This window comes from Rhamphochromis longiceps, linkage group LG23, assembly GCF_057381845.1.
Source record: "Rhamphochromis longiceps isolate RC_006_pf linkage group LG23, R_longiceps_female_GT1.1, whole genome shotgun sequence".
Classification (NCBI taxonomy): domain Eukaryota; kingdom Metazoa; phylum Chordata; class Actinopteri; order Cichliformes; family Cichlidae; genus Rhamphochromis; species Rhamphochromis longiceps.
This window is the reverse complement of record NC_140578.1, coordinates 32,917,191-32,931,526: the sequence shown is the minus strand read 5'-3', so window position 1 is coordinate 32,931,526 and position 14,336 is coordinate 32,917,191. Positions and strand designations below refer to the sequence as shown.

Genomic DNA, 14,336 nt, shown 5'->3' with positions numbered 1-14,336 from the left:
ACATTGTTACCAAAGCCTGTAATAGACAGCCAATGAGGTCATTTCACTATCTTTTAAATTAAAAAACAAAAAACCCAGTTATCATGCTGTTTTTTTCTGTTCACCTTTGTTTAAAAAGATGCAGAAGTACCTTTTATATTTTGTATATTTTGGTGTTTTTTGCACACACCAGGAGTGACACATGGGCCAATTAAATACTAGTTTGTATTGCATGGTTCATGCTACACAATACCTTATCTAATTAGACAACACAAAGTTACATCTAAAAACAGACATAAATTAAAATATACTAAGGCCCCTCGTGGGTCATCCTTTATATTACTGTTGTCTTGTAGCCGCAGTTAGTAATTGTTGCTGTTGCTGAACCCTCAGCTTGTTTTCATACTCAGAAGAAACTAGCTGTATATATTTTATAGGTGTGTCCGTTTCCTGTTAACAATGACTGAAGCTGGGCAAGATGAGGGACAAGTAGTGTTTTCTGGTGTTTTGGCATGTACATTGTTAATACACCTCTGGTCATTCATGTTAAACTGAGACCAGCGTGTGAGGCAAGCTGCTGCTGGCTCTGCTTTCAGCGAGCTAGGATCAGTTACGATGGGTGATTTCAGTGTTTTATAGTTTCCTTCTTAAAGAAATGGTTTATAAAATTCTTCTACTGCTTGTCATTGTCCGCTAATGGTACTTTTTTTGGTAATATAGTAGATTAATATTTACTCTCAAATTAATCAGCAAGGAAAGAGTGCAGAAAGGTGCAGACATCCATGTAGAGTGCAGACAGGCAGCACAAACAGTATGTTTGTGTGCTGTTGGGGTGCAGGGTGGGGGCATAAATTTACTGCTCTAGAGTCATAAATTCTTAGCCTTAGTTGGCTGTAAAACATGACCAATGTCAACATGTCTTTCAGGAAGGAGATGGCAGAGTCCACTCTGTGTAACAATTTCATCTGAAGTGCGCGCACAGTACTGGCCATCATTGTAAGAAAGAAAAACCTACTTTGCACCAGTCTCTGGATCATAGTAAAAGAACAGCATGGCCCATCAGTGCTTTAGTCTACAGCTTCGCTGAGCTGTTCTCCTGGCTAATATCAGGCTGATATTGTGTAATTTGAACCCTGCATTAGTGGTCACAAGCAAAAGGGGTTGAAAAACCTCGCTTAAAATATTTATAATATGTTATGTTTTATAAGCTCATCTAATTTTTTCTTTAAATATTTGCTTAATAATTTACATGCTCAATTTTCTGTGAATGTCACTTTTTCTTTCTTGAAATTTTTACAATAATAATAGACTGTTTTCCATTCATCTAATGCATGATTTGGATCTTTTTTTTCATAAAATACTCCATCAATTTTTATTTAATCATTACATAATTGTGTAGAATTTAGCTGACAGCCAAATGCCTGCTGATTTATTAGAAATATGTAATAAAATAAACTGGAATGAAAAAAACGATTCACTTCCAGATTGACCAGTTTTGTAAGAAAACACTACTAGATGATTCCTCTTGACTTCCATTCACTCTAGAGATTTGTTCTTCCCATCCTGTAATGGATTCAATACAAGCAGGACAGTAGATTTCCTGTGGGTGATTGTCTACTGTCTCTGTGGCTGCCTACACATCCCCACCTTCATCTTTCATTATGTGCATGTGCAAGTATAATCTTACCACTGCAGAGGAGGAGCTGCTGCTTTCTTTCTTGGACACGGCAGCCTGATACATTGCCAGCCGCTCTTTCACCGACACCGACTCAGCCTCCTGGTCCTCAGCGCTCGGGGCCCTCTCCTTGGGATGTCTACCTGCGCTGCCAGCAGCTACACACACAAAGAGATATTAACCATTAAGATGCTTATTTAAAATTTAAAAATTCCCAGCAAGCTAAACTGAACTTTATCCTATTGCTGGATATGTCTTCTCAAGAAAACTGCAGAAAATTTACACCTACTCATTACTTTTCTGGCACATCAGTGACTGCTGCGACAGAGCGTGCCATTTAATTGGACATAAGGGACAGTTTTGTGCATGACGAGTCTGTTACAGTGGAAGAAGCTGAATGAGGGAATAGATTATTTTTATTCGGCAGTTTAGACAGAATAGCACCCATTAAAATATTACATAACACTATAATACATTAAAACATACATAGCATATGTAGGTGTTGGTTGGGTTTCAAGCTCTTCTTTTTGCTGTTTACTAGCAATTAAAAAAAATCAATCAAAGACGATTTTGATTGAGTTTTATGAGTTTTATACAGACATCTGATTTAGTTCAACATGCCACAGATATTTTAACCAAGAAATTGTAAGAGTCAAATGATCCTGATCAAATACTGACACATAAAAGAAGCAGGATACTCATCAGCCTACATGTTGCACAGAACATCCCTGTGGATGGCCAATTAGAGAGGACCATTGATTTTAGATTTGACTTTTCTGTGTTACAAAGCATCATTAGGCAACAGAGAAGGCTCCAATAAGGCTCAAAATACGCCTACACCGGACCTTTTAGCTCTTGGCATGTTTTCAGCCAACAACACCGTGGGATGAAGCAGACCCAAAATATAAATTATTCTCCCTTATTATATGCTCATGCTGTGACCTTTTGACATTTTGAAATGTTCCTCCTGGCTGTACTTTCACATTAGGTGCTTGTATTTTTTCTCGACATGTATGTTGGTATAACTTGGCAAAAAGTGGATGCCAGGAAGTTTGACTTCATAACAGAGGAAAAAAATATTTGAAAAATGTTGCTTCCTCAATGCATTTGGATGGATGGATGGATGGATGGATTAAATAGATGTTCCCTTTGGTGATTCTGTAGTATACAGATAAGAGCCATGTAAAGTACACACTGCTTTGTAGAGTATATAGTGTTTGTGCTTATCTATCCTAATGCCCATTTATTAAATGGCTGTGGCTTATCATATTCCACTCATCATTTCTATGTCTTCCAAACGAATTCATTTAAAGCCCGATCTCTATTATTGAACCACAGCAACATATCAATGGAGTCTCAATGCTCCCCTCAGCATTACAAAAAAAGACTCATGACTTGGTCAGTGCCCCACTTTTTAATTTCAACTTTGGTTACATTTAACCTAACTGCTGCTTGGAACAACACGTCTATAAGAATATGCAGATATGAAAGAAAACTTCAGAATTTTAATTTCAGTAATTGTTTAGATAAACATAGTAAGCAGTGATAAGACCTAAGGTGTTTATGAAAAAAATAAATGGGAATTTGTTTATTGAACAAGGTCAACTCTTCTGCTTTCCTGAAGGCAACATTTTCCAGCATAATGTCAAAATGTTTTTTTTCCTCTTTCTTTTTTAACTTCTGTTATTTGAAGCTAAAAACAGAACAACAAATAAAAACCGTTCCATGATTGATGAAAAACGATTTACATTTTCTGTAAAAGAGATGCTCCTTTATTAGCTTGGAATTATGATGTCACCAGTGCTTATAATGGAATAAATGGAGGTTTGAAAGTTAAATTGTGGCCGTAAATTGTGGTGAAACACAGCAGAATGGTGATCTATGTTTTTGTTGACTGATACAGCCGTACCTATGACCTGAATGGACTGTGATCCTGACTGGATACTTTTGTTATACTTCAGGCCCACATCAAACTGTTACGTGGTCACAGGCAGCAGGATAAGCAAAGAAACCCTCCCTGCTTTTGTTTTAGGCAAATCAGCTTATGAAATGCGAGAGTGTGATCGTCACAGGGTTACATCATAACACACAGAAGAGGAAGTTGTGGCTGCTCGAGAGCGGTATCAACAGAGAACAAAGAGGCAGCAAGCTACAAATAAAACATTGTGCTATCAGAAAAGACATAAAACTACTTCACATCTGAATGACTTATTTTTAAGATTCACACTACAGTTTATTGCAACTATGTGTAACTTCTATATTATTACAGTGCAGTATTAAATGCCAGTAAAATCACATGTGTTATAAGCATGTATGTAGTGCTGTGAGATGTTACACTAAAAACTGAAATGCAAAATTGAAAAGAACAAAACTTTCAGTACAGTAAAGTGTTGTTGCTGGGTAACAGATGCAAAACTGTTTGCATGTATTGCAGATCAGGGGAGTGCCTGCCTGAGTACTGCGACACCTGAATGGGAACTTGAAGCCATTCATATTTCTGATGTTGTTTGACATGGGTGGCAACTACCCAGGATGCTTTGAGATTTCCAGTCTATTACTGTAGCTTTTCCACAATTTACTTTTCCACCATAAAACCACTACTATTATGGTTTTAGCATTTGTGTGGACACCAGCAGAACACATCTGACAGATACTGAGGCACTTACAGTGAGATTACAGTGCACATTGAAAGACTAGGTAAAAATCTTAATCAGTGTAAAGACATTACAATTCAAATGGTTCAATGAGTATTGCTGTAACTATTTTTGAACTGAAGGCATTTTTATACGCAGTCCCTAATTTTCAAAGGCTAATAAATGATCGGACAAACTAGGATAATTCTAAATATAAGGATTGTTTTGAACACTAGGATGAAAATCATTTGTAGTCAATTACTGCCTGAGGTCCAGTTGCAGCTTGTTTTTGGGTCTGAGTATAGAGTTTTGTATTTAATACCTAAAAAGCAAACTCTCTTAGACTGACACCAGGTGACTACTTGGCCATTAGAGAATATCCCAGTTGTTAGACTTGGGAAAGTCTCTGGGGTTTCCAGTATGCCTTTTGTCATAATTTGCAATTGGTTATGTTCGGTACTTGTCCAAAGGCTTAGAAACAGGATATCTAAGTAGACACTCACTTTAGATGCCATTACCTTGGACTCCAGTAACACTGGGGAATTGCGGAGTCATCTCTGAACAGAATATGTACTTCAATGTGTATATTATAAGCATATATAGGACTACTTTCTTGCATTGGCACAATATGTCAACTTAAAAATTAAAATAGTACATGCATTTGTTACTTATGTCCTGGACAATTATAATTCATCATTATCAGGATGTACAAAAAGCTCCTTAAAAAGCCTTCAGTTGATTCAAAATGCAGCAAGCTTCACTTCATTGGCTCTCTGTTAAATTCAGAATTAAAACTAATTATATTCACAGTAGTACTCGCTCACTGTCTCTTTAGGGATTTGCTGACTTAGCTTAGCTCGTAGTTGACCCACTAACAGCATGCCCTATTCACCTGTCCTTCCTGCACTTTCTTGCTCATTGTGTCAGATGTTTAGTTACTCCTCGGCTTCCTTTAGTAATAATGATACCAGTAATAAATGTAGCCTGTTTCCAGCTTTGGAGGTCAGGATCACTGAATTGAAGAACCCACTTCGCAACCTTGAAAAATCCTTACAGTAGCTTGCCAGGCCCTATAGTTAGTGTAGCCGAAGATAGTGTAGCCACCATTAGCTCTCGCCGGCAGATTGTCCCGAGGAGCAAGGAAAACAAGCTGGCATGGGTGATGGTAAGGACAAAGTGTAGTCCTAAATAGAATCCCCAGGTACACCACAAACCCATTCATGCGTTTAACTGTTTTGGCAGTTCTGCTTTCAGACATGTGAAGCTAGAGACACCAGCAACAATAGGTCAATTATCTTCCAGGGACCAGAGCAAGTGACATTAAGGGAAATCTAAAACTGCTGTCTAAAGGTAAACAAGAACTCCATATAATTCACATCACCAGTAATGACACCAGGTTACAACAGATGGAAGTAACTGAAGTTCATATTCAATCAGTGTGTAACTTTGCCAAAACAACAACTCTGTAGTTTTCTCTTGTCCCCTTCCCAGTCGGACCAGGAGTGACATGTTTAGCTGCATGTTCTCCTTAAATTGCAATATATAATATCCACAACTGCACCAAAGAGTAAAACACTATAATGTGGATTATTAAACATTAGGTCTCTCTCTTCTAAGTCTCTGTTAGTACATGAATTAATAATTGATCAACAAATTAATTTACTCTGCCTTACAGACCCTTGTTACAACATGATTATGTTTGTTTTAATTAATTAACACCCCTTAGCTGAAGCACAGGCAGACGGGGGGTCACAGCAATCTCCCACTCCAGCTTGACCCAGACAGAGTTTTAATTCATTTGAATGACTCATTTGTCCAACTTAGTTGAAAAATTCAAAAACTAGTTTAACTTGCTATCATCTATTGTCTACCTGGGCCTTACACAGAGTTTCTGTCTGATTTCTCAGACTTTTTATCTGATTTAGTGCTCAGCTCAGATAAAAGAATTTTTGTGGGTGATTTTAACATCCATTTAGAAACTAAAAATGACAGCTTCAACACGGCACTTATTAGACTCAATTGTCTTCTCTCAAAATGTAAAAGAACCCACCCACCACTTTAATCACACTCCAGATCTTGTTTTAACATATGGGACAGAAACTGAACATTTGGCAGTGTTTCCTGAAAACCTTCTGATAATTTCCTAATAACATTTAAATTTACAATAATGGGTTACACAGCAGTAGGGAATAGATTTCATCAAAGTATATGTCTTTCTGAAAGTGCTGTAAAGATATAATTTAACTACTGTTATCTTCTTCAATGCCTTGTGCCAAAATAGTGCAGAGCAGCATCCCCTACAAAGTGTGGTTCTCCCGCTTGACCCTTGCTGAGTGCAGCGCTATAGGTATTACAGGTACTGTGCTCCAATGTTTTGTATCATATCTATCTAATAGACTCTAATTTGTTCATGTAAATGGACACACACTGAGGTTAATTATGGAGTTCCACAGGGTTCAGTGCTGGGACCAATTCTGTTTACATTATACATGTTTCCCTTGAAGGTATCCCATGCTTTTTCTCTGCTATGCCCATGACACCCAATTTTATCTATCCATGGAGCCACACCAATTAGTTAAATGGCAGGAATGTCTTAAAAACATAAAGACCTGGATGACTGCAAATGTTCTGCTTCCAAATTCAGATAAAATTAAAGAAATTGTACTTGACCCTAAAAATCTTAGATATATAACCAGATGCTTACTCTATCTTGGACAGAGGTGGAGTCTTCAGCTTTCAGGACCCTTTTCTGTGGAACCAGCTTCCAATTTGGATTTGGGAGACAGACACTATCTCTACTTTTAAGAGTAGGCTTAAAGCTTTCCTTTTTGATAAAGCATATGGCCTGGCCTGCATTTGTATAGCGCTTTTCTAGTCCCTAAGGACCCCAAAGCGCTTTACACTACATTCAGTCATTCACCCATTCACACACACATTCACACACTGGCGATGGCAAGCTACATTGTAGCCACAGCTGCCCTGGGGCGCACTGACAGAGGCGAGGCTGCCGGACACTGGCACCACCGGGCCCTCTGACCACCACCAGTAGGCAAACATGGGGTTAGTATCTTGCCCAAGGTCGAACCACCGACCTTCTGATTAGTGGCTGACCTGCTCTGCCACCTGAGCTACAGCCACCCCATATAGTAAGGGTTGGATCAGTGATCCTTACTACCGTAATTGTCGGGCTATAAGCCGCTACTTTTTGCACAAGCTTTGAACCCTGCAGCTTTTAGTCAGGTGCGGCTTTTCTATGGATTGTCCAGGATTTTTGTCATATCATAAGACGATTTGTTTTGTTTGTTCCGCTGTTGTACGGCACTATGCCTGGCGGAAGGGCATGTGATCAGACACACAGTATCGGGGTTCAAGAGGCATGTTGGTCACATGTCCATCCGCCAGGCAACATAGTGGCGTATAAGTAGCACGAAAAACAAACTTCAAAGTAGCGCTATGCGTTCAGCGGGAGGCGTGGATGACGAGCAGCAATAAACTTGCGAAAAGCAAGTTATGCTCAACTCCACCGGTGGAATCTGACAGCGTGGAAAAGTGTGAAAACATCCAGGATCACCAACGGATTTCGAAGGGCTGGACTGCTGCATGATGGAGAGGAGGACACCGCCACGGCCCTTCTGAGGGTGTTCGATTCTGATACTGACAAGGAGGATTTGTTTGGTTTTGAAAGTGACAACGAAGGAAAGAAGCTGAGAGTGGATGACGTAGCCACCCTGAGCCTGTTCGTTTCCGACACTGGGGAAGAGGACTTTGGTGGTTTTAGAGCGCAGGAAGAAGAGAAAGATGGTGGTGAATGACTGACTTTTCTTCTTGTTAAAGCCGTGTCACTGCACCTGAGCCTAAAAGGTAGTCTGAATCTATTTTTCTGGTGTGCTGTAGGTTATTGTTATGTACTACATTTGTTACTCATGAAGAGAGTTACTTATGAAGCACAGTACATGTTTCCTACTTGCAATTACCGGTACTTGTACATATACCTAAAAAGTTATGCAAATATGTACCCATAACTTGTTTTTCAAAATATTAATAAAAGGGGTGTGTCTCCAAACAGCCATCTCTTTCCTGACAATTCCCTTTGTGCATATTCTCTTACATATGATAAGTTAACATTGAAACACCTGCGGCTTTTAGTCAGGTGCAGCTAATGTATGTACAAAACAGGATTTTCCCCTGATTTTAGCTTGTGCGGCTAATATTCAGGTGCGCTTTGTAGTCCGGGAAATACGGTACATGCTTTATGAAAAAGGAAAGTCCTCCCTTATATATGCTGCAATAGGTCTAGGCTGTTAGGGGATTCCCATGATGCATTGAGTGTCTCTTCTTCAGTCAAATTTTTCACTCACTATGTGTTTATACACTTGTCTGCATTCATTAGTTATTATCTCTGGCTCTCTTCCACAGTATGTCTTTGTCCCGTTTTCCTCCCCTCAGAGGGCCACCCCTCCCTAAGCCTGGTTCTGCCAGAGGTTTCTTCCTTCCAACTGTCGCCAAAGCTTTTGCTCATAAGGGGTCATGTGATTTTTTGTTTTTTCTCTGTTTTCTTTGTACTATTTTGTATTATTGTAGGCAACTGTAGTTATGATTTGGCACTATATAAACAAAATTTTATTAAATTGATGTAACTTGAATATCTTTATAGACTACTTTGCATTTAATCTTTTATTCATCTCATTCTACAGTGTGTCTTTTATCATGTTTTCCTCCTCTTACCCCCAACCGGTCAGAGCAGACAGCTGCCCCTGAGCCGGTTTCTGCCGGAGGTTTCTCTCTTTTAAAGGGGAATTTCCCCTTTCCTATTCTTGCCTGCTTATCTCTCTATTATTGTAGGGTCTTTACCTTAGAATATGAAGCGCCTTGAGCCAACTGCTGTTGTGATTTGGCACTACATAAAAAACCAAATTAATCTGAATTGAATTGAATTGAATTGAATCTATCATTGATGTCTTTGGTGTTTTTTAGTTTTTCAGCCTAGCAATGACCTACTTCACATGCTCTTTGGACCTCATATTGTCTGCTATAACTCAAAAAGCTAACAAATGTAAGTTCAGTGTTGAAATCAGCTCCAGACCTTTTAGCTGCCTATTTTTATCAGTCTCTGGAAGTGGCGGACTATGTCTAGAAATGGCTACAATTCTTAAACAATTAATGCAATATTTTTGTTAAATAACTTGCATCAAAACAGAAACACCACAATGATTAATAAAAACCACTGTGGTGGTGTTCAGAAACAAAATTCTAAAACCTGCACCTAACTGTTTGTGACAAGTTCAAAATGAGAACGGGTTGCAAACACATATGAATTTTGCTGTGCCACATACCGGCATGACCAAGCTTTCATTCAGATGACATGTGACAAAAGCATGCTCTCCTCATCCCACCAATTTTAGCTTTCTGCTATGTGTGGCATGGTAGTGCAGCCAGTAACACATCACTGGGGGAAATAAGCTGCCCAAACAGCAGCATCTGAAAATAAACCTGCTACCTCCCATAAATATGGGTTGGAAATCCTACACCTCAGGCTGCAATGTTACTGGGTGCCAGCCTGATGACAGAAACCCAAGGATAATGCCCTCATTTATCACCAGAGACAAATGTTCACGTCATGGTCTGGAGTTGTCAGAGAGGCAGAGACATGACGGTTCTGACGACTGAGAGCAGTGACAACAGTGCTTTAGGTATCTCTGGCTTTTGAGAAGGGTATGCTCTATGTAAAGCTATGGCAGCATGGAGGTGAGGTCAGCAGACTCCAAAGAAAAAATATCCCCAGTCCTTTTATAATCCAGATTTGTCTGCAGTGTTGTGTTTCCCTGTAACATGAGATTTAAAGGGCAGGAGTGAGTGCCGGGGAGCACATGTGCATCTAAGAAAAATTCAAGAAGATTCTAGAAATTAAAGAAACTTCCTAAAAGATGTTTTCAAACATCTAAAGTCATTTAACTCTCTCCTCATGCTGCCACTAATTGACAGTGACACCAGTAGATGTTTAATTAGCATTAATATCAGCTTACGAACACAGACTCATTGTTTAAGATGCCCCAGCATAATGAGGGCCAAATATCTGTTTACAGTGTGGTATTCATATCAGAACAAGCGTCTTTTAAAGGCTTAATCTTGTAACCTGTGTGATTTGTTTTTTGATGGATGCTTCCAGGCATATTTATCCATTACACTGTTTTCTTCCTTTTAGATTATTAGCGTCTTATCTTCTCAATGCCACAGCGGCAGCACAAATGATGGAACCAGCTCGGAGGTACTAGAAGGGGAAGAAAGTAAAGTCAATAGAAGAGGCCAAGCTACTGGCAGTATTCATGGCCCAGTGACAATACTGAGCTGAGCTGAGGGTCAGTGACCTTCTGTCACTGCCTCTTCTAAAGCAACCATTGGCTGGTTAGAAGTGAAAAGGTGAAGGGAGAGGGGGTGTTAGTGAGGGAAGCGTCAGAGGAGAAATAAAAGGAACATGAGAGTGAATTTGGTGGTTAAGGGTGTGAGAGAATATGGCATGGCTTCATAGCTCAAAGTGAAATCAGGGACCATAGATGTGTTGCAGGCCAAAGCCGTCCCCTAATCACGACGGTGTCACCTCCTTCTCTGCCCTCTCCTCACAACAGAAGCTTTAAGCCACACAATTTCTGTTCTGTGCTTACTGACCAGAGCGCTTATCTGGTAAGGCTAGACAGGAGAGCCAAAACTAGCTTCACTAATTGAAATGTCAGCCATGGAGGGCGATTTCTTCCTCACCGACAAAAGCAAAACAGGCAGAATAATTAAGCTGTCAAATCTATCAAAATAATTTCTTTACAAGGAGACTGGATTACCCTCGAGTGTTTCCTTATGCCATGCTAAGCACTTTGTCTCCAATTTGTTATGCTTTTAGAATAGCTTAGATGAGACTGCTGCCGGTTATGACTGGTGGAAACAGGAAGGGCCCATGCATGTTTTATGGCAAAGCACAAATCCTAGTGGAATTATAGAAACATACTACAATATCTCATCTCATTCTTTGTGAAGCTCCCGTCACCTGAACACAAAAGAGCCCCTCCACTTCATCTTATTCTTGATTTCACACCAAAGATGTCTCATGTCTGTGCAGCCCAGCTATATCAAACTGTTTCATTATCAGCTAAAATGCCATCTCCCATTTCCAATCTGTCTCCTTCCACTCACGCTCCGGTGGAAAATCACTTACAAAGAGCTGTGCTGCTGTGCTGACAGTGGTTTTTTTGTTGGTACAAGAGCCAGCTTTGATATGCTGATAGTCTTCATATATCACTTACCTTCTGTATGTTGCGTTTAAGTGAAACAACAATAGAATCCAATGGAAGTGAAAAAGACGTTGGGACTTCCAGAAAGTTAAACAATTTTTGTTACCCAGTCTTAACCCAGCACAGAAAGTCAATCTGGTTAGAGATAGACGGTGAGGCTTGGAGACCAGCTCCAGCAGTGTGTTCCCCAGCTCAATGAGGCCCAGGCATCCAGTGACAGCTGATTTTATTTTAGCAGTTCCCCTTCGTAAAAAATAGGATGGACTTCGGAAAGGGGGTAAGTGGATGTGGCTTTTTTTAGAGTCAAGTATCAAGGTACTCAACATGCTCTCGGCCTTATGTCACAGCAGACTTATGGAGACAGTCGTCCCGACCACATGAGCTGAAAAACTCACTCTTGGTACGTCCTACATTTAAGCACCAGAGAGCAGGGAGACACTTGGCATTTTGAATCACTGCTTGTTAGCAGGCTAAATATCATGGCATTTTAGGATTTGACACAAACAGGAAAGATATATTTTATACATACTGCCTAATAAACACAATTCATGCAACTAAGGACAAGAGATGTGGTTTAACCAATTAAAATGAGCACCTTCTGCTTGCAATCCTGAGAATAGATTAGTCTAGTGTAGTTAAAAGGCTGAAAGCAAAGTCTGGCTTTTTCTAAAGTTCAAAAACTCAATACACACAATAGCACTTAAACCTGCAAAAATTGGTATTGCAGTACCAGCATTTATGTCCTGGGCTGTTTTCTGTCATTGTAAAACCAGAGTTTTAAATTAGGTAGTGTGTGTACACGTCAGGTCAGGATTCAGACTTCTCTAAATGCTTGGTTTCCGACAGCATTTCTTCATTTGGCACGAGATATCACAACTGACTCTAATGTAGTCAGCCGTGGGCACCGATGCCCCACCCACCTGTCATTAACACCTTTTGTAAGTAAGGAGACGCCAATCACATGAAAACTGCCTTAAAGTGAGGCTTAAAGGAAGAGAGAGGAATAAAAACTGTATGGTTTTCAGACAGGATCAAGTGCATCAGTTTGAAACTGATAATTTGTTATATTACTCATTAGTCTGACCTGATGCTGTTGCATGGAAGTTTGTGTCCCACACTGTCCTTAATACTTTGCGTATGACATCATTAGCATTAGCAATTTATAGCCAACAGCCTTTGTTATTTATGACAGCGGTCCCCCACCTCCGGGTCCCGTGAGTCGTTTGTCACCGGGCCGCGAGAGTTGAGGTTCGGGTGTGAAATTTATGGTTTTCAGGGTTTTTACAGTTTTTATTGTTAACTTGGTTTCCCTGGGTCTTTTCCTGTGTGTTATAAATAAATCTTCTTTTTCTTGGTACCGGTACTTGTTTTATTTTGTTGTATTTATCTGTGAAACCTTAAAGGCCAGTCCATGAAAATATTGTCGGACATAAACCAGTCCATGGCGCAAAAAAGGTTGGGGACCGCTGGTTTATGATACTGAATAACATTTTCATGGAAATACATCACATTCCTTTTCTTTCTTTCTTTTTAACATTTAGTCCTACACTCAGTTCACTGTGTTTAGAAGCCTGCTGTCACACAGGTCTTAGATATAATGGTGATCTTTAGTTAAATGTTGCTTGCAAATGCTGCCAAATCTTGAATGTTTTCAATGCGCTGAATGGAATAAAACTCTGTACAGAGTTGAATTGTGAGAGCATTTCTAGGTGAAACCTTTGTCCCCTTTAAAAACACATCTTGTACACTCTGCCTACCATCAAGGCTTTGAACCTTTTTTTAAAGAAGGCACCTTAAATGGACAGAAAGGCACTACGGCTAATGCAGTGTAAGGGTGTTCAGTGCAGTGCCTGCTGAGCAGAAGCCCAAAGGACTGAACAAGAAATCCGTAACCATCGAGGCACTTTTTTCTGTCCTTTCTTTCCTTATCCCTTTCCCTTCTTTCTTGGACATATGTTGCCCTAAAGGTTTGGCACAGCTCCTCTCTTAAACAAGTGACCTCCTGTTTGGGTCTGATCAGCCTGAGGCCATCAATTCAATCTTTTTAAACCTACATCCATCACAATATTTTAGAAAATACTATGCTGCACTACTCAATTCCATGCCTTTTCTGTCTGTACTGTTGCCTGTGATCATGACCTCATGTTTCCTAACATTATATATGAAACATAAGGTGTTCTATAGGGGCCCACCCCAAGAGGTGTTGTTTAGCAACATACTGACAAGAGAAAAGTGTGTCGTTATTAGGCTTTGGGAGAAAGCTGCACTCTGCTGATAATCCCACTGCAACCGCACATGGATTTCCTGTTCCTAAAGTGGAAAATAAACATACTCGAGTAGAATACCAAATGAAATGGCCTGAAAACATCCCCAAAATAAAATCCAGAGTGTGTCCACACCCAAAAGAGCTTTAAATGAAAGAAAGAGAAATATATTTTTAATTCATGTATTTGCCAATAAAGAACTTTACTGATGCAGCCAGTGAAGTATATATACTGTATCTGGGTTTATATGGGCTGTCTTCATCAACTAAGACTCAAGAGGTACACAATGTCAGGATGTTCTAAATTCCTAATACTTCTATTTACAGATCATCAGAGTTCATTACCTAGCCAACTGATCCTGTTTCCTTATTGAACTGTTTTTAAACCATCTTTTTCTTTTTCCACAAAAAGCTGCTACACTCGATGTAACCTAACATTGACCATGAACACCACAGTCACTCAGAACCATTCCAACATAGTGCTCTGCTTGTCCCAAACACCTATGGTC

At 39.7% G+C, this 14,336-nt stretch overlaps 1 protein-coding gene across 3 annotated transcripts in view; it reads right to left on the bottom strand.

Annotated features, from left to right (window-relative positions):
- Positions 1-14,336, bottom strand: part of xirp2a (xin actin binding repeat containing 2a) — an 86,230-nt gene that overhangs the window by 21,928 nt on the left and 49,966 nt on the right. For 2 of the 3 annotated variants that reach the window (XM_085399514.1, XM_085399517.1), the window contains exon 3: positions 1,667-1,812. In XM_085399514.1, the coding sequence (XP_085255640.1) occupies positions 1,667-1,812 (146 nt within the window). Of the gene's footprint in view, positions 1-1,666; positions 1,813-11,576; positions 11,770-14,336 lie in introns of those variants that run through there. The other variant, XM_085399516.1, reaches the window with a different exon arrangement.